This window comes from Euleptes europaea, chromosome 5 (assembly GCF_029931775.1).
Source record: "Euleptes europaea isolate rEulEur1 chromosome 5, rEulEur1.hap1, whole genome shotgun sequence".
Classification (NCBI taxonomy): Eukaryota; Metazoa; Chordata; class Lepidosauria; order Squamata; family Sphaerodactylidae; genus Euleptes; species Euleptes europaea.
Genome location: NC_079316.1, coordinates 79023606 through 79049371, shown reverse-complemented (window position 1 = coordinate 79049371; position 25766 = coordinate 79023606). Strand labels below are relative to the sequence as shown.

Below are 25766 nucleotides of genomic sequence, written 5' to 3'. Positions count from 1 at the left end.
GGTAAAAACTAAGCTTTTCAAAATCAACTCCTGCCTCTCTATATCCTGGCATTTTTTCCTTCTAACATATCCATTTTTTCTTCTTCAGCTCTTCCTGTCTCTCGCTCTCTTTTTGTCATCAAATCCCAGCCAACTTATGGCAACCTGTAGGGTTTGGTTTGCCATTGCCGGCATCTGTGTGCCAACCCTTGTATTCCTTGGCAGTCTCCCATCCAAATACTAACCTGAGCTGACCCTGCTTAGCTTCTGAGACCTGACAAAAATCAGACTAGTTCCTTTCTCTATCTGCATTTAAAATGGCAGGAAAATTACTAAGGTATTACTAAGTCTTTGAAACTCACCACTTGCCCCAAACAAAAGGATAAGTTTGTTTATTTAAATTTATAGCTCGCCCTCATTTCCAGCCAGGCTGGGCTCAGGGCGAGCAACAACATTTAAAACAATATAAAACCATAAAACCTCAGCTTAAGACAACAACAATCCATTCTGAGCCCAGCTCTGTCAGGGAGAGTGGGATAGAAAAATAAAAAATAAATAATCATAAAACAACTATAAATATATCAAGATGGCATTCACATAGTAAGGATAATAGTAGCCACTGTAGACCCTGTTGAGTAGTTAAACCCCCACGTGTAGGCAGAACGTGGGAGAGAGATGGGGAGGCCAGAACCAATATAAAACTTGCAGCGGCCCTCAGTTGTAGGCCTGGTGGAATAATTCCATTTTGCAGACCCTGTGGAACTCTTTGAGATCCCGCAGGGCCCTGGTGTTGCCAGGAAGGGAATTCTACCATGTCAGGGCCAGGGTTAAGAAAGCCTTGGCCCTTTTTCAGGACAGCTGAATGCTCCTCGGGCTGGAGGGATGGATCAGAACTTTTCTTCCCCAACTCTACTAATGTAAGTCTCTGAATAACATTTGATTAATGAAGTTTAGTTTATTGTTGTTATGGTCGTAGACCACCACATTTGATTAATGAAAGATTCTGTATTACAGAACAGTAGCACTACAGCGGCACTACAGTTTTCAACATTATTCAAAACAATGTACAGAAAAATATTTTCGGCATGTTCAATTTCAAATATTACTTGTGTGTTTATTTTTAGGCCAGTTGCTATGCTTTTCTTCAACGTCACCTATAATACAAAGCCTATTTTTTTGCTAAACGTTTCATATTTCATTCATTGCACAGCAAATATTTGTACTGTATCAGGATATTATTAGGCTAGGCCAAGCAGCCAACTTACTTTTGTTGAGGTATATTTTTATCTTTGACTCCAAGCAGTCTTGAATTTAGAAAATGCACTGGATGGCAGTTATGGAACATTTCCTAAAACAGACAAAAAATTGAGTACACTGAGTGTGTTGCATCTTTTAGAACTTGCTATGCCTTTAAATAATCATGCTAAGTCATCTACTCAGAAGGAGTTCAACGGTTCTTACTCCTAGGTAAGTGTGCATAGGATTCCATCCTTCCTCTACTCTTTTGAACCTCTTAGGCCAGCAGCCTGCACTTTCCCTCCACATGAACACATTTATATTTCATTTTACAGTATAGGGCTTAAAGAAGGACATTGTGGATCAATGACAGGGTCATGTGGGAAAGGGTTGGAAGGCTTTAAGAGGGGAGTGGACATGTTCATGGAGGAGAGGGCTATCCATGGCCACTAGTTAAAATGAATACTAGTCATGATGCATACACATTCTCTCCAGTATCAGAGAAGCATGCCTATTATTGGTGCTGAGGAACACAGGTAGGATGCTGCTACAGTCTTCTTGTTTGGGGGCTTCCTAGAGGCATCTGGTTGGCCACTATGTGAACAGACTGCTGGACTTGATGGGCCTCTGATCCAGCATGGCTTTTCTTATGTTTCTATGCAGATAGATTGGGCTAGGGCTTGAGAGCATGGCAATATCTAGGTTACTCTGTGCTAGGAACATGACAATACAAATGATAGGTGATTTTATATCAACTGTTTCCCATTAATAAAGAACCCATTTTTACCTGTTCTAAAAGAGTCAGCTGGCAGCAAAGCTGATGTACAGTATATTCTGTTAAGAAATGCAAGTCTCTCTCAGATCTAGAATAGAAGTCTGAGAATTTTTCAGTTAAATTTCCATAGCATGGCTTTGGCAAACTTGAAACGATGCGATGTTGCCTGGCCCCCTCATAAGGTGCAACAGCCTCATTTCCTTGAGAGAGTTTCCAGTTAAAGGTCTGCAGAAGACAAATAAAGGCCATTTGTAACTTTATTCAATGAAAACTGAATTCTGTCTTACATGAGCTAAACTGATATGGACTTAATCCAATAGGTTCAATCTATTCACAATCTAATATAACTGGTTCGTTTAAGAACTCAAGAAAGGGGCCATGTCTCAGTGATAAAGCATCTGCTTTGCCAAAGGTTCAATGTCTGGCATGTCGTTAAAATAAAGGACCGTGTAACAGGTCACGTGGAAGAGCTCTACCTGAGACCCTGGAGAGCAGCTGCCCATCAGAACAGAAAATAGTGACTCTGATACACCACTGGTCTGACTCTAAGGAAGCTGTGTGTGTTGATGTGTAATATGAAAAACTCTCTTTTAAAAAGTCAGTTCTTTCCAGTTGATGCTTCCAATAGGATAACTTTTCTTAGTTCTATGTTTTATATTTTTAATTTATGTTCTTTTTTATCTAGTCAATGAGACTCATTACAAGCCATAGCCAGAAGATGAATGCTCTCTCTATGTACATAGTGGGGTGAATTGGGGGGTCCAACTATACCATGCTAAGGTTCAGAGGAGTTTAACAAGATATGTGCATGATCCCAAACACAACCAAAGCTATACATTGCAAGAAACTTGATTTAAACAGTTAATATTTGAATAGACAAGATGCGCGGTTGTCAGCACCTTCCACTAACAGATTGCTGGGCCCAACCCATTACCTGTTCATGTAATATGGTGGCTTAGCCTCTAGTTTCCAGAAAATAGGTTATCAGCCTAAGCTGAAAACACATGCTCTTGGTTACTGCAGACAAAGAGATGCTGGAACTAGAAGCACTGTGAAGCTGCAAGGATGTTCCTTTAGGGGAAGACTGACACCAATTAAAACAGGCATTTTTTGTTAAACTGAGGGCCACTGACCATTAGCATCTATTCCTTGTTTGGGCCGAGTTTGGGGTTATTCACATTGATCCAGTAATGGCACAATTTCAGGCAATCATCTACAGAGAACTCTGCTACACCTGATACAAAGAGAAATACAGTTGTATGTCGTCTGCCTATTGCTGGCACTGTGAGCCAAACCCGTGAACAACCTTAACAAGAAGACTTACCTAGATATTGAAGAATATGGGAGACAAAATGGAACTCTGCTGAACACCATTCAGAGCACCACTGACTAGAACTGTTCAGCAATGTAGGAAAGGAACCTCAGAGCAGTGCTTCCTACTGTCAACCCACACAGGCTATCCGGAAGGATGCTGAAAGCCTCTGACATCCAGAAGAATCAATGGTCACTCCTCTCCTACTACAAGAGCAATTTGCACCAGAAATCTGCACTTAATGGGCCTCCATTCACCCATTTATTCCCATCGCTGCCAATGAGCTCTAAGCTGTGTTCAATTGATTTATCATGAAGAAGAAGAGTTGGTTTTTATATATTGTCTTTCTCTACTTTTTAAGGAGAGTGAAACCGGCTTACAATCTCCTTCCCTTCCTCTCCTCACAACAGACACCTTGTGATGTAGGTGGGGCTGAGAAAGCTCAAAGAAAACTGTGACTAGCCCAAGGTCACTCAGCAGGCTTCATGTGGAGGAGTGGAGAAACCAACCCAGTTCACCAGATTAGAGTCCATTGCTCATGTGGAGGAGTGGGGAATCAAACCCAGTTCTCCAGATTAGAGTCCACTACACTATGATTAGAGTCCGCTCTTAACCACTACACAATGCTGGCTCTTCTTCCACTTGCAATCTAGCCATCACTGCTGCTACCTCATTACTTGCAACTTCCAAGTGAGCCAGGAAGAGGCTCAGTCTCTGACTAGAGAGAGAACACATCTGAAAGCAGCTTCAATGAACTGCTAGCAAGTTCCCTATTCCAGGATCCATAAAAGATGTATAGAATAGCTGGCAGAGTTAGGCAAATGAATATATTCATAGGTTCATCTGGTCCCACGTGGGACATGGCATCCTAATTACTTCACCACACCTATATAAATTAGAGGAAATTATCATTTCAACCTTAACAAGATAATCATCTTTCATGATTAAAGATGACGGAACCATTGCCCACCCACAAATCCTCCCCTTCTCCTGTACAAGAAACCAGATCCAATGTTCTGGGCCTAAATTGCATTAGAACATCATGATTGTCATGGCTGATATGAAGTCCTGAACCATATGAGTTGCAGATAATTAGTGTGAAAATTAAAATCCACTAGGATGTAAGTTTGGAGTTCTTCAACACTATATCAGAGCCTGCTTTTGTCAGTATAGTAAGGAAGGGAGAGGATTAGGCAATGGAGTGGTTAGTACACCAAGATAATTCCTATTCTATCCCAGTTGCCCAACATCAGATACACACATTCAGAAAGGACTGTGTTTTAGACAAGACACCTAATATAAGAGATAGACCCCTTCAGGCTGCAACAGTAGCCTCACCTCCCCAGCCACTGAATTTCCATTGCTCTTGTTATCTGCCTGGAAGCAACTGGGTCTAGACAGTCTCTCTGCCTCATTGAGCCAACTCTCTGTAGTACATCAGACTTTTCCTCCTTGATCTTGTGAATGAAAGAGGTTTTATTTTGGACTGAACATAAAAGTGAAAGAACAGGGGGAAATGAATAAGCTCCACAGAAGTGAAGCTATAGGTAGAGAGTGTGAGCAAGAAAGCCCAAATAGTCTAACCCACGTTATCATAACAAACGTCACTACTCTCCCATGACTTTCCTTCACCATTAGATTGCCAGGCTCACCAGCACTAACCTTTGGCAGGCATATTCTAATCCCATTAAAAATATCTAAAGCACAATTAGCAGCAAAATAAATCAACAGTTTAACTAGTAGATCAATTTAATAGTTAACAGTGAATAAACTGACCATTAGCAGATTACTAACAGCAGCTAGTTTCACAACAGAATCAACTGTCCAATACTAATTATGCAACAGAGTCAACTGACCTGCCAAATTTCACAAAACCCTAAAAATACTGAGCTTAATAAAATCTTAGAGACAGAGCACTAAAATAATTTTACGGCCTCAGTTATGAACTCAATTTAAAAAAATCTACTGTCACCAAGATAAAAATAAAATACAAGAATATTATCCTCTCACACTGGGCTACATTTCACTAGGGGTGTGCATACTGATATCCCAAACTGAAAATAAACCCGAAAAAATCGGAAATCCAGCCTAAACTGGATTGTAAATGCCAATGGAGGATAGGGGCAACCTCTTTGGGGGCTCATAAAATTGGACCCCCTGACCCAAACTTAACCAAACTTTGGGGTTCATCTAAGGGCAGTCTCCAGCAGCTACACTGCAAAATTGGTGACTCTACCTTGAAAAACACCCCTGGGCTGAATTTTTTTGGGGAAATCTGAAAAAAAGCTGAAATACACATTTACCAGTATGGGTATTCAGCTTATTTTGGGTTCCCCCCCCCAAAAAAAAAACCTGGGTCCAATGAACCTGTACCTGAAAAATACAGAAAAAACCTACATCTCGCACCAATCAGCTAATAAACACTCTCAGTGGGTACCCACTTCGTAAAACAAAAGGTGCTTGAATGCAAAACTTAATTCACGAGGCACAAGCAAGTATTCTAAATAAATGCACATGCCAAACTTCATGGCTACACCCATTTGCATCATCCTTTTGGTGGTAACCCTGGTCAGCAGCACTTCCAGTGAAACCTCCTAATTTTAACTGCCTGATCACCGGCATATTCTGCAGTGCTCATTATTGGGCAGAATGTTGGTCAGGCAAGCTATTGGGAAGAATGTTGGTCAGGCACCTGGTTGGCCACTGTGTGAACAGACTGCTGGACTTGATGGACCTTAGTGTGATCCAGCAGGGCCTTTCTTATGTTCTTATGTACATCACCAGATTTCCCCCCTCTATCATGATTTCCTAACACCAGACACACATATTCAGCTTGCACAGAGTGTCTGGTAAAGGTTCCAGCACTTCTGGGAGAGATGGAGACCTCGGTTCGTTATTTCCATAATCTCTCATATAACCAGAATGGAAAGGCAAACCTATGATATCATAAGAGCAGGAGAAGGGGTTGTTAAATTCCTTATCCTGTTGAGTAATTGGCACAGCCAACTCAGGAACAATAGTTGTGTATCACAATTCTGAAGTATTCCCCAGATTTGTGTTTCTCTCTGAGATAACTTATACATCTCAGATATGTTTGAGATACTAAAAACTTCATTGTCAACTTCCTCTTTCCTATATTGCAATCTAGTCACCCTCTTAAAGAAGCCCACTAATATTGTTGCCAATTTACCTTGGATATCTTAAGGGTTTCATTCCATTCATGTATACTGTTGCCACATTAGTCATCTCCTCCAGCAATGCCAGAGAACCATTTCATTTCTTTGCTCAGTTGCTTCCTTCATTTTTATCTGCTCTTACACTTAATCAGAAAAAAAACCAGTTTCAAACACAGTCATCACTGGGCAGGTTTTTCATCTTCTTTCTTTGCTGTAGGCTGAGTTATGATTTCAGCAGAATTTAAAATAATCTAACAGAGAGTAGACAATTGCAAAGCAATCCTAAGGGGGGCAAATGGGCTTAGAAGCCACTGTCACCCCCTGCCCCGGAGTTAGTGCCACTTGTGCCATGCAAATGGATACAAACGCCAGCGCTGGGCCACTTATGCTGGTGCTGGGAAGCAGAGCGGCAGCAACACACATGGGTGCTGGCACAGCCTTGGCAGCACTGCTCCTCCAGTGGGGCATTCCCGGGGGTGGGACTGACACTGGTCAGCTCACTAAGCCCTTTTGCCTCGGGAACACTCCCTTTTCCAGTATAGGCTTATGTGTGCAAAAATGGTGGCATAGGCCCATGTAACTGCATAGAGAAGTTCCATGGGGTTCGGGAAAATTTGCCGATCGGTTTGCTTGCGGCAGAGCAGCAAACCGATTAGGAAGTGGTGTGGCTGTGCTCTGGCTGCTCTGTCCCCGGTTGTGCCAGAACAACCCCACTCCTTAGGATTGCACTGCTCAAGTTTTTCCTTTTAAAATGCCAACAATATTAACTAGAAGTAAAAGGTAAAGGTCCCCTGTGCAAGCACCGGGTCATTCCTGACCCATGGGATGACATCACATCCCGACGTTTACTAGGCAGACTTTGTTTACGGGGTGGTTTGCCAGTGCCTTCCCCAGTCATCTTCCCTTTACCCCCAGCAAGCTGGGTACTCATTTTACCGACCTTGTAAAGATGGAAGGCTGAGTCAACCTTGAGCTGGCTACCTGAAACCGACTTCCGTTGGGATCGAACTCAAGTCGTGAGCAGAGCTTTTGACTGCAGTATTGCAGCTTACCACTCTGCGCTACGAGGCAAATCACTAGAAAAAAAGTAGTTTTGTGTCTAGCATGTTGAATAGACCTTAAGATACCAAATAAACAATTCTAATTAGAAATGTTCAATTTGTGTGTAACTATAGGCCATTTCTCTTCAAAGCAAAGCCAATGTAGCATTTCGGGTATTTGCCATTACTCTGTCCCTATGCAATTGTTCATTCTAATAACTGTATCATTGCTCCTATATTACACATGATGAAATCTATTAATGTAATATTCAATAAACACTGGAAAAAATGTGTGAAAATATGGATCGGATGGTGTGATGTTTATATTGAGTAGGACGCTATAAATCAATTTCACTAGTGGGATAACCTTCTTCCTGAGTGAGGAACATGCCTTTTTAAATTGGTGGGATGTTCCTGAAGAGAGCTCCAATAGAGGTGGAAAAAATTCATGGGATCCAACTCATTGGGTCAATTTAAAAAACCCAAAAAAGGAATAAAATTTGTCAATAAAATACTGTGAGCTAACATTACTACCTAAAATGTAGTTTATTACTGAACTTCGTTTCATCATATCTTATTGAGCTATATTGTATTTTGAGTGGTTTTATTCTGCTTTTATTAACCAAACCTTCAAGGTAATATTTACTGGTTTAAAATATTTTATGTTATTTTGTTAGCTACTTAGGAATGTGGGCAAAGCAAGATATTAATCTAATAATTTATGGCAGAAACACACAAGTAGAAATAATGGCAATTTTTTAAAGCTGATGTGGCAATTTCTGTATATCCCCCCACCTTCCGCCCCCTGTGTTACTTATGAGGGTCTACTGAGCTTAACAAAATTTAAGCATCCTCAACTCTGGCTGGATACAGGCCAGTTTATGTAGTGCCACAAGGCCTGGTAACCAGTCTGGTCACCTGCTGCCTGAGATTAGTTGTCAGTATAGTGGAGGTGGAGACCTGAAACCTGTTCTAGTCAGAAATGCCTTTGTACCAAACAACGAAGAAGGTTGGCTTTAGAATGGTTCAGCCTCAGCAGTATGGCTTTCTGAAGGTATTTTGAACATCTATCTATATACAGAACGACACATCATAAGGAAAGCTGGATTAGATTTAGATGAAGGTGGAGTGAAAATTGGGGGGAGAAACATTAACAATTTGAGATACGCCGATGATATCATATTACTTGCAGAAAATAGCAAAGACTTGAAATGACTACTGATGAAAGTTAAAGCAGAGAGTGCCAAAGCAGGACTACAGGTGAACATCAAGATGAAGACCGAACATGAGATGGATTGACTCTATAAAGGAAGCCACGGCCCTCAGTCTGCAAGACTTGAACAAGACTTGTTAACAATAGGATGTTCTGGAGGAAATTGATTCATAGGGTCGCCATGAGTCAGAAGTGACTTGACGGCACTTAATATAAACACACACAGAACAAATTCATGAATGTGGCCATAAAGCAGTAAAGATCACTGAAAAGTTATTCAAGTGTACTGTTGAATCCTACTGCATTAAAGAGTCTTCTGGATGAACATTAAAATATATATGTTCATGCATAAAGCTCACTTGGTGGCCTTGGCAAAGCACTGTCCCAAGAGATAAAAATGTAACCCATTGACACAGGGCAGGAGAATGTGCCACTGTACACAAAACATGGTTAAGAAGCCACATACCTTTTGTGACACATCTTTTGAGACCTTTTCACACAAGGAAGGTAAAGATTTTGTATCATGCTCTTCCTCCCATTCTTCCAGTCTGTAGCACTGAGAAACATTATTCTGTTTTCTGCTAGTGGCGTCTTGAAGCAATGACAGCAACCATTTTCCATAGCCATTGAGCGGCACCACCTACAAAGAGAACATGATTCCATTATTGTATGGATTTATGCTTCAGGATGTAAATGTACTAATTTCTCCAGAATAAAATTTGCTTTATGAGAGTCATTTAGCAAACAAAATGAATGCATGTGGGCATTTTCCTCCCTATTTCTATTCAGCTGTTATTGCTCATGCACATCGTAACTTATTGTTTTTAGAGGTTACTTATCTTAAGATTTCTATCAAAGCAGTGAGTTACCTTTGAAATGATAAAGGTTTTTAGTGTATCCATCAAGTCAGGGTTTATTTTAAAGTCTACGCCATAACAATTTTCAATCCAAGTTTGCAAGATAGAGAAACTGCGGTGGTATATTTTACTGAGAAGTGAAGATTCCAAGTTTGAACTAAAAAAAAAAACCCGGTGAGTAAACTGTCATTTACTTTTACCACCTTATATAATTATGCTGAAATATTTGAAAGGAGTATCTGTCATAAACCTATCACTTGAAAAACACAAACAATAAACATACTTTCCTTTGTTAAAGCTTAATAGGGAAGAAAACCTACTGTAGTCAGAAAGTACTTTGTTAGTTGAAAGGGAAAGATCAGTCAAGGAGAAAACTCTCTTATTTTCTTAAAGATTCAATTGTATTTGATAAGCCACTTTATAAATCCTAACTACGCTGAACTTCACTGAATATTTTAGTTAAAAATAAAACAGTCATACGCAAATGCTAGGGACAGAGGAATAGTACCAATTCTGTTGATGTTTCTGCTAGTCTACAGCAATGTATCAGCATTAAATATCATTTTGACACTTACCTGGGCAAGGCTAGCTCGATTCTATCACAAAGAAATTGCAGGAATTCTTCTTGTGTGCAAAAATAACGGAATGTGAAGAGGAATTGCTGCACATAGCCTTCTAAAAATGTGTTTCTGTAGAATACCAAAAAAAAAAAAAAACCTACCCTTGAATTTTGCAAGTTCAAATATTCTTTCTTGGAATCAAACAGCAAACAAACAAACAAAAAAAGCAAAAGACAAAAAAAAACAAAACCTGAAAGGCAAAGGAAATTATCCAGCTATATTGTCTTATTTCCCGTTTTTTTGTATCTTTCTTGAAAAAAATAGGTGTATTCTCTACAAATGTAGAAATTTCTCCTATAAATGGAGGTAAGGGTTGCCAGGTGTCCGGGATCGACCCAGACAGTCTGCTATTTTCAGTGACTGACTGGAGGGGAAAACCTGGAAAAAAATACCAGCCATTTAAATGTCTGATATTCTTTCTGTGTTTTTCCAGAACAGACAGGCCATTTATGCAGGGTCGATTTTGATGCTCGCTCAAAGCTGCTTTTTTAAAATTTTCCCTTTAAAATGATTATTCATGGTCCTGATGCAAGAGGAGAAAGTCAAACAAATTCCACCCCGTCACTTGCATGCTCCTTCCTTCCTCCATTTGCATAGCCATTAGCAGTGGTCGTTTGCATAGCTAAGCTGCGGCTGTGATTTTTCATGGTTCCTTCAGTAAATGTTTCGATGCGGGGGCGGAGCAAATACAAAAGGTCGCGTTAAAGGGGGTCTTAAGAAATCCAAAGCAGGTGTGTGCCAGCTTTGCAGTGATGGCTGGAATGATGGTTCAGCGTGAAGAAATTTTTAAAAAATATGCGGGGCACTTCAGCCTGGAACGCATTGCTAATTACCAAGCATAAACAGCCTCAGTGAAAAAGTGGACTGTCTGGGTGAACTGGCAACCTTACCAAGCCCAAACCAGGAAATATGCTTTTTGAGCTTGGAGGACATGGTGCCAAGGCTGCCCAAGTGCAAAGCAGCCGCTGCCGCTGCTTTGGGCTTATGCTGGGTGCTCCTCGTATAACAATTTGAGGGGGGAAAGTCATGCAATGAAATTCCCCTACTTGTGGAAAGATTCCTTTGCATGTAGTATTTGAAATGCCATGAGTTTCTCCCAACAGCACAGAATCCATCAAATGGCCTTGAAATTGGGATGACTATTTTCACAAGACACTTCAGTAAGACATATTATCTCTTGCGGAAGAAGCTCTGTAGAACAGGCAGTACCTGGAGTAAAGATACGCCATTAGCCCAAGTGGTGTTCCAGCTTGTAGATTCCTTGGCTGAGTTTGATGGTCATTGAACTGGGTTTTATTTACATTATAGAAAAGCAGGAAGCTGTCCAAGGAGCTGATGCCCAGTGTTTCACTTCTTGCCATATTAATGACTGTACAAAGGTCACATGGTTCAACTCCCCATTTCTCTATATACATAATCTGCAGCAAAAAGAGGCAAGGCAGTCAGACCTTGCAAAGAACAAGCCACCTCCACAAAAACTGAGATATTTAAAATAGGTATGTATATTCTTAACCCCCTATGGAGCAGGGGTCCCCGACCTTTTTGAGCCTGTGGGCACCTTGGAAATTCTGACACAAGATGGTGGGTGCATCCAAAAAATGGCTGCCACAGGAGGTGGGGCCAGCTACAAAATAGCTGCCACAGCTTTGTTCAATCACAGAATAAAGATCCTTGTGCTGTGATAGCAGCTGCTGCCAAAGCAATGTTTAAAAAATATCTGTACAATCTATAGGGTTGCCAGCCTCTAGGTGGTGGCTGGAGATCTCCTGCTATTACAACTTTCAGCTGATAACGATCAGTTCACCTTTAGAAAATGGCCGCTTTGGCAATTGGACTCTATGGCATTTAAGTCCCTCCCCCCTCCAAACCCCACCCTCATCAGACTCAGTGGTTTAGGGATGTCCCTTTGAGTAAATGGCCAACACTAAGCTAAAATAATGCACTGTCCTTCACCCTTAGATTGGGCGTCCAGCCCTTACTGACAGAGATCCTGACGGGTGCACAGTGTGTCTCTGTACAGAGTATACAGAGACACATTGCATCATACAGAGACACCCTGCAACATGCACTCTCTGGACACACCCTACTTCTCAATATATTGTTTTTGCCCATTCCCAGCATTCCGTTACACTACAGTACAACTACGGTAAGAAACAGCACGGGCTATGCTAATAACCAGCAGCTTAATTCTGAGTGGCTTCCACTGACTTGACTTGACTCTTCCAACACTATAGTGCCTTACACATAGATCCTTCTTCCACATGCATTGATAAGGAAACAGCAGATATAAAATTCCAAATAATAATGAAAAAATAATTTTAAAAATTACCTGTAAATACTTCTTCACCAGTTCAAGAAATTGTACCTTTGCTTTCATTTCTTCAAGCTGTCCCCTCAGTTTGGGCAACATAGTTTTCGCTTCACAACCTCAAGATTCAAAAAGCACATTAAGAAACATTTTGTCTGCATCAGCACAGATGCACAATTCCTGTAACACAGCTCTTAGTTTGCAAACTGACAAGTATACCTTTGCTTCTTCTCTCCTTATGCAACAACCTCTGGTAGAATTTGGCACTCTTCCTATAATTTCTCGTTTCAATCATTATCAGCTGCTCAAGCTCCTGGAGAAGCAGAGAAGGAGTGAAAACAATCTTATAATGATACAAGGATTTTCAGAATCACAGCTAGAATAATGCCAGGTTTTTTTTTGTTTTTTTTTTGCTGATCCCCATACTCCTGCACCACATCTCATGTTATTCTTAAGAGCCTCTCTATTAGCAGAAAGAGTGGATCTAACCTATAAAGATCCAATAGCAACTGGAAATTTATCAGGATGCCAACTATTGCCTAGCCTTACTTTTAGTATCTCTTTTAAAACAGTGGATCTGTTTTGGTAATGGAACTCCCATGTCCGATGTGTAAGCCAGTGAGGGAGGGAGGAAGAGTTTAGGAATTTTCAAGGACCCCGTAATCCTTCTCTTCTCTTGCACTGGCACAAAGCTTATGCCAGACATCTCCATTTCAAAGTGCGCGTGGCAGGTTTTTTATTCCCCATTTATACCCTTCTCTTCCTGTTTGAAATCATTTACATTGGAAAATAAATTGAAAATTACTTCAATTTTATTTTGGAAGTATGATGACTGCATTAGGACACGATCTCCTTTGCACCACTCAGTGAACCAGAGTTCCTCAGGCAAAGGTATTAGTTCCTAGCTACCAACCAGCACATTTTCTGGCAAATGCTCTGAGGTAATTTGAAAGCTAGATGGCAGCAGCTCTAGGAACACTCGTATGTCAAAGCGGGGGAACTGTTTCTGTACCCTTCTCCTGAGGGGAAGAAGCCTTGCCCCATTCCTGGAAATCAAAAAGGAATCACTAGCTCATCTTCTGACCTTACAAACCCATTTTGAGGTATGCTGTTTTAAAGCAATATATAAAGGTTAGAACTGAATGTCGTATTTCTAACAGCCAGTCAAGCAGTCAGAACAAGGAGCACTTAAGCCAAATAAAATCACATAAATAACTCATAAACCCCCTGGAGAAAGGGCAGGATAAAAACATAATAGATAATGCTCAAAAATCCCTTGAATGCTTGATGAAGAGATCTATTGTTGTAATAATAAAAAGACAATTACGTTATTTTTTAGGAATACTGTTAAGTCTGTAAAAAAAATTAAAATTGAAACTGACTTCAATAAAGGCACCAAATCAGTATGCATGTACAAAACCCACAAAATATTTTTAAACATAAATGTCCAGGGATCATATAATTGACCCAAAGAAGACCCACAGGTGTGTTTTGCTGCATGCACAGCTACATTAGAAGAAACTGCAGTGCTCAGAACCAATTTTTGGTTGCACAGTTCAGTTCTTCAACAAAGATTATTCATAACTTTTTAGGATATATTAACATAATACAGCTATGGCTGGTTTTAAAGGAAATGGGTGTTCCACTACATCTGATCATTTTGATGCGCAACCTGTACTCTGGACAAGAGGCCACAGTTAGAACAGAATATGGAGAAACGGAATGGTTTCCAATTGGCAAAGGTGTCAGACAAGGATGTATTTTATCTCCTTATCTCTTCAATCTATATGCAGAACATATAATTAGGAAAGCTGGATTAGATTTAGATGAAGGTGGAGTGAAAATTGGAGGGAGGAACATTAATAATTTGAGATATGCTGATGACACTACATTATTGGCAGAAAATGGTGAAGATTTGAAACGACTACTGATGAAAGTTAAAAGAGAAAGTGCCAAAGCTGGACTACAGCTGATCATCAAGAAAACAAAAGTAATGACTACAGGAGAATTACACAACTTTAAGGTTGATAATGAGGAAATTGAAATTGTTCAAGACTTTCTATTCCTTGGCTCCACCATCAACCAAAAGGGAGACTGCAGCCAAGAAATCAGAAGGAGATTGAGACTGGGAAGGGCAGCCATGAAGGAACTAGAAAAGATTTTGAAGTGTAAGGATGCGTCACTGGCCACCAAGATTAGATTAATTCATGCCATCGTATTCCCTATTACTATGTATGGGTGTGAAAGCTGGACAGTGAAGAAAGCTGATAGGAAGAAAATAGATTCCTTTGAAATGTGGTGTTGGAGGAGAGTGTTACGGATTCCATGGACTGCCAAAAAAACAAATCAGTGGGTTATAGATCAAATCAAGCCTGAACTGACCCTAGAAGCTAAAATGACTAAACTGAGGCTATCGTATTTTGGTCACGTCATGAGACGACAAGAGTCACTGGAAAAGACAGTCATGCTAGGAAAAGTTGAGGGCAGCAGGAAAAGAGGAAGACCCAACAAGAGATGGATTGGCTCAATAAAGGAAGCCACAGCCTTCAATTTGCAAGATCTGAGCAAGGCTGTCAAAGTTAGGACATTTTGGAGGACTTTCATTCATAGGGTCACCATGAGTCAGAAGCGACTTGACAGCACTTAACACACACACACAACATAATGCTGTGAGCCACCCTGAGCCTGGCTTTGGCCGGGGAGGGCGGGATAGAAATAAAATAAATTATAAATAATAATAATAATGTTAACAAAGGTGCACAATACATTCCTCTGCATGTTACACTACAGATTAGATGGCCATCTGTCAGCAATGCTGATTCTATGACTTTAAGCAGATGATCAGAGGGCATTTTGGCCATCTTCTGGTCATGGAGTAGGGGTCACTGGGGTGTGTGGGGGAGGTAGTTATTAATTTCCTGCATTGTGCAGGGGGTTGGACTAGATGACCCTTGGGTTCCCTTCCAACTCTATGATACTATGATTCTATTTACCATCTTCACACTACCATTTGCAAATGTATACGCCCTTACCAAATATTCAGGATAAATGGTTTTCCAAAAATTAGAGAGAGCTATTTAACAGTGCCAACCTAAGCAGAGGTACATCATTTAAAACCTATTGACTTAAAAGGTGTAAGTGAGGCAGAGGTGTAAAAGCTTAATTGTGTTCTAGCATTCATTCTGCATATTTTATCATAGCACTCTTCTGGAATAATTTATAATGTGGCACAGTTTAATGACTAGTCTAGTACAAAGGATGTTGGTTTGAGTAGCGGAAGGAGAAAGGGAGCTGGAAAATTAATCTGATCCTTCCAGATGTTTCCAATGAGAAGTGAAGCTAGAAGCACCTCAAAAAACAAACAGCTTTCCCCTAGCACAAGGCTTTGGCTGAACAGCGACTGGTTTGTTCCTACTGTAATTGAATCCTGTATGCTTGCTGCATTACTACATTTGGATTAGCTTCAACTGCAATAAGGACAGGCAAAATCCAAGTCTGATTCCATATGTTTGTCCCTTGCAAAAGCCAAGATGGTAGCTGAAGAATGCAATCATGTGGAGATACCCTTCTCTCTCTCTAAGTATGTGTATGTTTCTTAATCAAAAATATTACTATCTTTTGTCTTTCCGCACTGTAAGAAGAAATGCTTGCTTTCCCAATTGCCCCGTTGCTATGCCAGTAGCTTCTGATTGGACTTCCTGCCAGATGGGTTAATATTTTTTTCCTCACTTTGGGGGAAGAATTATCCAATGACGAAGTTTTTTTGCACAAATTAAAAAACAAAACAAAAAATCTTTCTGGCTTTTCTGTAGAATATGACATTTATTCAAAATAATTATATCCCTCCCTTCCAGCAAGCTCAAGGCAGCATACAAAGTTTAAAACAGACAATCTTTACAATACAACAAACCATAAAAGAAAGCTCTCCCCTCCCCGTAATCTCACTAGTCATCTTTAAAAGAACAGATGTCTCCTTCACTCAAATCGCCAACACCAAAACCATAAATCAAAAGTTTTGGATAAATTAAAAAAAAAAATACTTTTTTTGCTCCATATTACATACCATATCTATTTCAAGTGCAAATGAATTTTTCAGACATGAAAACCAAGATATGTACCATTCTTTTGGCATGTGCCTTTTGAGTTCCACTTGTTTTTTGCTTTCCCAGTTTTCTTATGTAGTTGTGAACTTCCAGACTAAAACATTCAGAACCATAGAACGCACTGCTCCAACCAAGATGACAATCAGGCAGTTCAGATAGGCAAGGAAAGTTGGTGCAATTATTTTTCTCTGCCTTTACTAGAATCTCTTCTTGCAGTTGGCTTTCTTCTGGAAAACCCGGACTGAGGTAACATTTATTGGTAGGTAAACATTCTTCTTCTTTTTCTATTCCTACCACCTGTGATCTGACTTCATAGTCAATGTTATCTGGTGAAAGGTCTTCTACTTCCAAACTAGGAAATATAGCTACAACAAAAATGGCATTGTTGTTAAAAATGTACTTAAGAAGAAAAAGGGTAAGACATAAAGTTATGTAATATTTCTATGAATGGCATTTGCTATCAAGATAGAGATATTTTTTTCATGTTCCTTTTTATTGTAGTGTGAGATGGCCCTGTCTTCTTGCTTCCAAGGGAGAATATTTGGAGTTTTCACATAACTGTTATGTTAATATGAGGGAAGTCCTTAGTAAAAGGTGAAAGATTTATATGACCTGAAGAGAAACCATAGTATATTATTCAGAAAGCAAGGTGTTAAAAAAAAAAATCTTAAATAAAGATTGGTCCATAATGTTTGAGGACGCAAATTGTAAATGTTCACCTCTCTTCTACCAAATTCCCCTTAACAGAACTTTTTCCTTGCCAGATTATTTCCACTGGTTAGAAATCCATACATTTAGACGAGCTCTTTTACTGGCAAGGTGTAGTGCCTTAGACTCAGCCGAGACACAAGAGAGATACAATAAAATTGCAGTAGAACGCAAATGCCCATTTTGTCTGGATCAAGTAGACTCCCTAGCCCACGTTGTTTTAGCTTGTTCACAAAATAATATTGTACAAAATAAATACATCACTCCCTGGATAAAACAGCTAATGACACTTTCTGAGAAGCGGATATGGTGTTATCTGCTATCAAGATCGGTGAATTGTGTGAGAGATGTGGCAACTTTTCTCTTTATAGTGAAAAATTAATCTTCATTTCCCCATTTTTAAAAGTGTGAAATGGCAGATGAATAGCCAATGGCTGTTAAGTCGAGGGAAAGGAATATATGAAGGAAGGCTGTTGCCTCAATCTGACTATTGTCTCCAGATGGATGGTTTTGTACTACAGCAAGGGATTACCTTCTAATAGGATAAGAACCAGTTTTCTACATATGTCCTCTGAAGCAGACTTTCTGATCACCTCTTTGTGCTCCTTTGCCTCTCCATATTTCCCAGAACAACACTTGAGAGGTAAGACTGCTGACTCAAATAACTTCAGGCTAAAATATTCCGGTCGCTTCAAGATGCCTTTTCTTACCATTTGCTTCATTGCTTGCATTCAGAAGGCTCTTAGGCTCATTTGGGCTCTGATCTTTTTTGTCACAGTACACATCTTCATTCACCCTGGAAATGCCAGTGAGGAAACAGAAAACAACGGGTTATTTATAAGTGAAAGCTGTGTTAGGGAGGAAAGCTACCCCCTCCTAACTGAAATATAAAAGCATAAAAAGCGTAGTCTTCAACTGTGTGGGTCCAAGTAGACAAAAAGAGTCAGAGATTTTATAGGAGTTCAATGGCACCCGTATCCAATGCAATGACTCATCCACAGTGGCTAGCAAAGACCCAGCTGAAACATTAAAGAGACAGGGCAACACGAAGCAGTGATTTATAGGACTTCAGAGTGTATGGCTGACTCAGCCACCTGTCATGTTCTCCCCAGGCTCCTGCATGACAGGAGCAGTTTTTAAAAGGGTTTGTGTTTTTAGTCATCCAGACTTTGAAATATTTATTTGTTATCTTCCTCCTGCTCTGTTTTGGAAGCAGGGGAGTAAATCAAGGAACTTTTTCTTTCTATGTCACTTTTCCTTCCATGCCCCAATGAGTGCTCCATGACAATCGCGGATACTTCTCCTTTGATCTGTTTCCTACACATACACCTCCATTCTTAACCCTCAACAGAAAAACAATCCAAGGTTTAAGCTTAAACTATTAAAATCAGTGGCAGACTGGCCAGGGTGTCTGCTTGCCTGATGGCAAGGGGGCCCTCTGGGCCCCTGATGAAGTGGGGGGCCCTTAAACATTAGACAATATGTTAAAAATGTTACAGTGCATTCCTAAGGAGAGTTACTCCAGTCTAAGCCCATTGAAATGAATGGGCTTAGACTTGAGTAACTCTCCTTAGGAATGCACTGATAATGACCTTTTAGTAGTTTGAAAATATAACAGATTTATTTAAAATTATTTATTTAAAATCAATTTTTTTTAAAAAAAATCAATTATAACAATCTGTATTTACATTTAGTGTCTACTGTATACTGCCAGTAAAATGTACAATATATGCACATTGTAATTACTAAAATATACATTTCACACAAAAAATTAATTGTACCTTTTCCCCACTTATGTATTTTTTGAAAATTTTATTTATTTCTTATAAAAATTAAATGATAGCCTTATAGTTGTGGGTGGGCCCCCTTTGTCTCCTGGCAACCAATATTTTTAGACCCAGTCCGCCACTGAGTGAAAGGTAAAGCAGTTCCTATGGGGCTCTGATGAGGGATGCTGAACCCAGGTGTTGGGCAGTCCACAACAACATGTGAATAAACACTGCATCGTATGTAGGACTGTTCCAAACAGCTATACAGACAGTACACAAGAGGCGAAAACGCATGGTCGCTTTATCCTCCTTTAATCCCTGTTTTAGCCAGGATCGAATGCACATTAGGCGAAACGCATGCATTCGATCCTGGCTGAAACAGGGATTAAAGGAGGATAAAGTGACCATGCATTTTCGCCCAAGATAAACAGCAGCCAGCAGAATATGCAGTGATGGCCAAGTTGACAAATATTGTGAAGAACTCCTAAAGAACTGGAATTTGCATTATGATTACATACCAGAGTAAGATAAGCTGTATAAAATAATATGAATTGCTACAGAAGGCATAAATTGATTTAAACGATTCATTGTACATGACATTATGGGAATAGGCCTCTTTATGGTTTTAGACTTGCAGATTAGCTATAACTATTTAGAATTTTATCATGTGGGTATTACATGGTATTGTAATAATATTATAATATCTAAGTAGGGTAGAGCATTTATGACTTGATCTATAAAATACGTAGTACTATAATGCATTGTTAATCATTTCCTATATGGGCTGATTGAAAGCTTTAGTACACACAAGTGGAATTATGTAACAATAATAATTAAAAATTGTGATTCATGCATCTCGCAAGAAGGTATGAGAATATGCTTAGATTCCCCACCCTCCTTTTAAGACATGCTTCTATTTTATATTTCAGATTTATAGTAGAAAGCATACTGATATATAATTGCTCTAAAAACAGCTGGTTAATGTCATAGTTATGTAAAATGTGAACATGTTGTGTGTTTTGGAAAATAAAAATTTACTAAAAAAAAGAAGAAGATAAACAGCAGCCAGCTAATTGTATAAATGCTGCCCACTTCTTCCTGCAACACCTTTACCAGCAATAACCTGGTACTGTTCCTAGGCAGGTCAAAAGATGTTTCCTCACAGAGTGAAGATGTCATGTGGGTAGGCAAAGACAAAGCTCAAATGACAAAAACAAACAAAAAATAAAGCTGAATACAACAAAACCTGAGAAGGAAAGTTTATCATACATGTTTTCCTCCAATGTGTCCTCTCCCAGTTTCCAAAATGTGTTCTGGCATTCCTTAGAAACTTTCCAGTGATCCTCAGTGAAAAGACTGGCATTTCCCCTAGTGGTTTGCCACCACCAATGTTCCCTTGCAATGCTCGGAAACAGGGAAGTTTTAGGTGCATTCTTGGGCTCACGTTCAGTTCACAAAGGACTATCAGGCCCACAAGTGTGACCAGAACGCCATGAACCGTTTTGTACCTCTTAAAACATGCTCCAGAATCATCTGCCATATACAAGATTTTATAGCAGACAAGTCATTATGGAACGTGTTCCTGAAGCTAGAAAGTTTGAAAGCCAGTCCTAAAATATGCAAATAAAGGTGAGCTGGTTCCTCATGACATAAAACCTCTATTGTTCCTCATAGGTATTGACTTGCTAGATAAGTTTCTAGAGCCGTGCCCAACTTTTCCCTCCAATCCGTATATGTTTTGGTTATGCCTATCAAGTTGTTCCAAATGCAGCACCTAATAAAAATGTTCATATAATACTTTTCAAAACCGTATTACGCGAGAAGAGTTATTTTTTTTAGGGGAAAACACATATTCTGAGATATATTGCAACAGGGAACAATCAGAATTTCTTTTGCTCCATTTCAGCCTCTTGTCTCCCAACTTTGTCATGAGAAACATTAAGTCAAACCAGAGGCGCTCGTGATTAAAACTGCAATGAAATGCCAGCCATATGTTCTGAGACTGGCACTTAATGCTCATATGAAATCAGACAAATAATTTTTATTCTGAAGTTAATGAAGTTTTGAAGTTAATATATTTGTATCTAACTAGCCTCCAGAGAGTGAAGTGCATATTGTGAACAGTTCCCCCCCCTCATTTTAATTGCACAGCAGCTTGCAGTCACAACCACGGAGTGTTTATAGCCTCTCACAGTCGTTTCATGTTGATGTGGCCCATACAGATCAGGGATACTGCAAACTTCAACATGAATATGATCTGCATTCAAACTTGCTGTCACTTAACTGCTCATGTACAAGAGAGTCAAGAGAGCCAGCATGCTATAGTGGTTAGGAGTGGTGGCCTCCAATCTGGAGAACAGAGTTTGATTCCCCACTCCTCCACATGAGCGGCAGACTCTAATCTGGTGAACCGGGTTGGTTTCTCCACTCCTATGCATGAAGCCAGCTGGGGGACCTTGGGCTAGTCACAGTTCTCTCCAGACTCTCTCACCTACCTCACAAGGTGTCTGTTGTGGGGAGAAGAAGGGAAGGAGATTGTAAGTCAGTTTGAGTCTCTTTAAAAAGAAAATCGGGGTACGAAAAACTTGGCCATTTATGCAGGGTCAATTTCGATGCTCGCTCAAAGCTCCTTTTTTAAATGCGACCTTTAAAATGCCTATTCACGGTCCCAACGCAAAAGAAGAAATTCCACCACCCCACTTGCCTGCTCCTTCGTTCCTTCCATTAGCAACCACCGTTTGCATAGCTAACGCGCAGCTGTGATTTTGCATGCTTCCTTAAGGGGATTCTTCAAGGTGAGGTGGAGCAAACACAAAAGGTCGCGTTAAAGGGGCTCTTAAGAAATGCAAAGCAGGTATGCGCTGGCTTCCCAATCACTTCCTGAATGAAGGTTCAGCATGAAAAACTCAAAAAAATATGCGGGGCACATCAGCCTGGAACGTGCTGCTAATTACCAAGCATAAATGGCCCTACTCTTCTTCTTAATCTTTGTTTGAAGTCTGTACATCATTTTTTTCCAGACAGTATTTATTTTATTCAAAGGCTGTAAATGTCTTACAGAAAGTAAAGTGTTGTATGATAAAAAAGGAGAAAAATTTACAATAACTTGAAGCAAACGTAGAACTGGATACCCCTCCTTACGCTTATTGTTCCAAAACATTATAAAGCCCACTGTTCAAGAAATTTGTCCAAAAATAAATTCATTACTGCATAACCCGGTGGTACTCACGCTGCAGCTCATGGAGAACCACCTTTGCAATTACCAGCAACCAGAAGAGCCATATGACTACTGTATGCCCTGTGCACAGCCCCACCCAATATTAGATAATATGAAATTATATAAAATGCAAAATTATATAAACAACAATAGCCACTAAGCTTTGCTCAGAGGCTGGAGGAATTGGGTTAGTAGAACATTCCCCAAAGAATATGAGTTTTAGTGTTTTGGTGGACGGTTTGCCAAATTTGGCTTGAGGAGTTAAGGACTCAGATACCTATTTAATAACGGTGCTCACCAGACGACCTTGAACCAGTCAACCTATCTCTCAGGACCGTTGTGGGGATAAAATGGGTATACCACATAAGCTACCCTGGGATTTTAGAAGTAGGGGATGGATTAAAATGTGATGATAATATTGATGTGGACTCAAAATACTTGGAAGGATTTTTTTTTTTTTTAACTGGGTCCCAGTTTTGTTTTTTTGACTCTTGTAGCAAATAAAGGCCTCTGGGGAGTGGTATCACAGTCTTTCTGCCTTCTATTTATAGCTGATAAAAGAGCAGCTATTATTTGGAATCAGAAGCAAAATTAAATGAAGCTTGAATAGGAGGGAAGAGAGAGGCCTCACGTACCTTTCAGGTGGAGCAGTTTTCCCATTTGCTGCGTTGTAAAGCCTTGCTAGTAGTTTTTCTCCCCAGTTAAGGTCATCAAATTTCTCAGAGATCGCATTACAGAATGTATTATATTTAAGATCCTTTAAGGTGAATATATATTTACCTGGTTTGAGAAAGAAAAGTGTGAATTAAGACTTAGCCTGCAAAACACACACATGCACAAAGCACCCCTCTGTTGCAGGTTATCAGCCTCTTTATGCCGCATAGGCTTGCCAGCTCCAGGTTGGGAGATACCTGGAGATTTTTGGGATGGGGCCTAAGGAGGGAAGGATTGAGGGGAGGGGAGTGGACTTCAATTCCATAGAGTCCAATTGCCAAAGCAGCCATGATCTCCAGGTGAACTGATCTCTATCAGCTGGAGATCAGTTGTAATAGCAGGAGATCTCCAGCTACTACCTGGAGGTTGGCAACCCTAATCTCGCACCCCAACCAAGTGTGCCTGAACCAGTTTGTAATGTTTTTACCTAGGCTCAGATGCCCTCAACCATGGAGACCCCAGGCCAGTCAGCATTACACAACCTAGCTTACTTCATTGAAGTTATGATGAAGATAAAGTTATCCTGAGCGCCTTGTAGGGCAGGTAGGATGCAAAAGTAATTTAATAGATGAAATAAGAATTGCATCAAGCTGAGAATATCATAGAGCCACATAATGTAGAAATTTACCTTCTGGGTATTTCTTCAATGTACATGAGACTTACCAGAGTGTGGGCCTGTCAACTACATAAAAATCACCACCCTAATCTACTAACAGCACATTCCTGACTTATGAAGACAAAAGTCCTCAGGAGGCCAGGACGAGGCTGTGTCCGGCTACTTATGTCGCTGTAAGTGGCCCCAATGCCAGTGGGGAGGCTCGGAAGTTGGTCTCCCGGCACTGCTACAGCAGCACCACCCTTGGATACCGACGGGGGCCTTCCGCTGGTGTCCCACCAGCATAAAGTCCAACGCCGGCGTTCCAGGGGGCGTTCCGGCATCCCCGGGGGCGTTCCCTTTCAGCCCAGCACGCTGGCGGCAAGAACAGTGGTGCTACACCTGCTTTTTAGCAGGTGCAGCCTCGCTGTTCTCTCTGAGGCGAAAAACCCCATTTAAAATTTTAAAAGGCTTTTTTTGAGCTTTCAGCGCCCAGGAAATGGGTTAAGAGGCGCCGCTGAGGCACCTCCTCCCCGCCGTCAGCTCAGGAATGGGCCGTACATCTTTTGCTACCATCCTGCCCACGTTTTTTGTATTTGTATCCCAATATCAAAATATTAATGCATACCCATAGCCAGAGCTTCATCTGTATTCTCCCAGTAACTACCAAGTTCAAACTCTTCTTGGATAAAATGAACCACTTTCTTCACGACAACTTCGATTATCCCATTGTTCTGGTGAAAAGTATCTAAGTTGAGTGAACAAGTAGGGTTCTGGTCCACAGATGCATGCAACGTGTGATCTAGTAAAGAAACACTACTGTCTGCATCATTGTTGAACTCCTTACAAAATGTCAGAAACGGGCTCCTTTCAGAACACTTCATTTGGGTGTTGTTTGCAGCTGGGGATAAATTAGTGATTCTGCTTTTCATTTCTGCACATTCACTTTGCCCATTACTGAACCTGCAGTTCCTCACATTATTCAGAGGTTGAGTTTTCTGTACGCTTTTGTCAACATTGTAGCTTCTTATAGCATCTGAAAGGAGAACGTGTAAACTAGGACAACAACTGTATGCTGTTTTTGAACGGAGGGGTTTATTTGGTATTTGCTCTGAAATGGCAATTTGCACTGGTACAAGAGTTAGCACTCTTGTCTCTGGGTCCTGCTTTAGAAGAAAATTATTTATGAAAGCAGTGCTAGATGGCATGGGGTGGTTTGAAGTCCTTGATGAACACGCTTGTGAAATACACTTCTCCTCAGAGTCACATGGAAAGTCAGAGAATAATGGCAATTTATCCATGAATGCACCCATTTTGCTTGGATATTGGTCTTCTGGAGCAGTCTGAAGTGACGTTTTTGATTGTTCTTCATCATGCTCTTGAACATCAGATGACATACGTACAGTTACTACATTAGAGCTCTCATCTATCTGTTCTTCAATGTCATCCTTTACAATTATTGTGTTTTTGCTGTCTGGGGGTATTTCTCCCTCCATATTTGTTTTGCATGGCACGGATATGGATGGAACGGCATCTCTGTAAAGTAAGTGGAGTATTTGATAAAGACGAGACTATCCTAATGAATCATCAATACAAAAATCCATTTAAATGTTTTATTTTACACTGTGTCAATTCTATCAAAGGGAATTATATACATTATTGGAGAATAGATCCATCAAGGACTACTGGCCACAAAGACTAAAATAAACTTCCAGTAACCCTCCAAATACTGGTGCTGGGTAGCAACAACAGGAGGAGGAGGCTCCATGTTACTAGACTTGCATAGAATGTTGAATTCAGGAGGTATTTTTAAACAGAGCAAGGAACAAGTTGGCATAGCAATCAGCAGGTTGGCTGAGAGCCTGGGTTGCTTACAAGCATGCTGGCCTTACAGCAGGGGTCCCCACCTTTTTGAGCCTGTGGGCACATTTGGAATTCTGAGATGGCATGGTGGGCGCAGCAACATAATGGCTACCACAAAATGGTTGCCGCAGGAGGAGGCACCAGACACAAAATGATTGCCACAGCTGAACTTCAGTAACACAGTTCAGATCCTTGCTGCCAAAGCACAGTCAATTAAATCTGCACAGTCAATCAAATCTCCAATAGTCTCCAGAAGCCTTGTTGGGCAAAAGCCCCACCTG

At 40.4% G+C, this 25766-nt stretch overlaps 1 protein-coding gene across 1 annotated transcript in view; it reads right to left on the bottom strand.

Moving 5' to 3' along the window:
• Positions 1-25766, bottom strand: part of KNDC1 (kinase non-catalytic C-lobe domain containing 1) — an 83966-nt gene that overhangs the window by 11558 nt on the left and 46642 nt on the right. The window contains exons 14-26 of the mRNA XM_056850481.1: positions 24251-25158; positions 22963-23093; positions 18395-18408; positions 18038-18123; positions 16635-16984; positions 12736-12829; positions 12538-12635; positions 11418-11626; positions 10164-10277; positions 9601-9745; positions 9198-9371; positions 2003-2215; positions 1245-1327 (exon numbers count right to left, since the gene is read on the bottom strand). Of these exons, the coding sequence (XP_056706459.1) occupies positions 1245-1327; positions 2003-2215; positions 9198-9371; positions 9601-9745; positions 10164-10277; positions 11418-11626; positions 12538-12635; positions 12736-12829; positions 16635-16984; positions 18038-18123; positions 18395-18408; positions 22963-23093; positions 24251-25158 (2619 nt within the window). The remainder of the gene's footprint in view (positions 1-1244; positions 1328-2002; positions 2216-9197; positions 9372-9600; positions 9746-10163; positions 10278-11417; positions 11627-12537; positions 12636-12735; positions 12830-16634; positions 16985-18037; positions 18124-18394; positions 18409-22962; positions 23094-24250; positions 25159-25766) is intronic.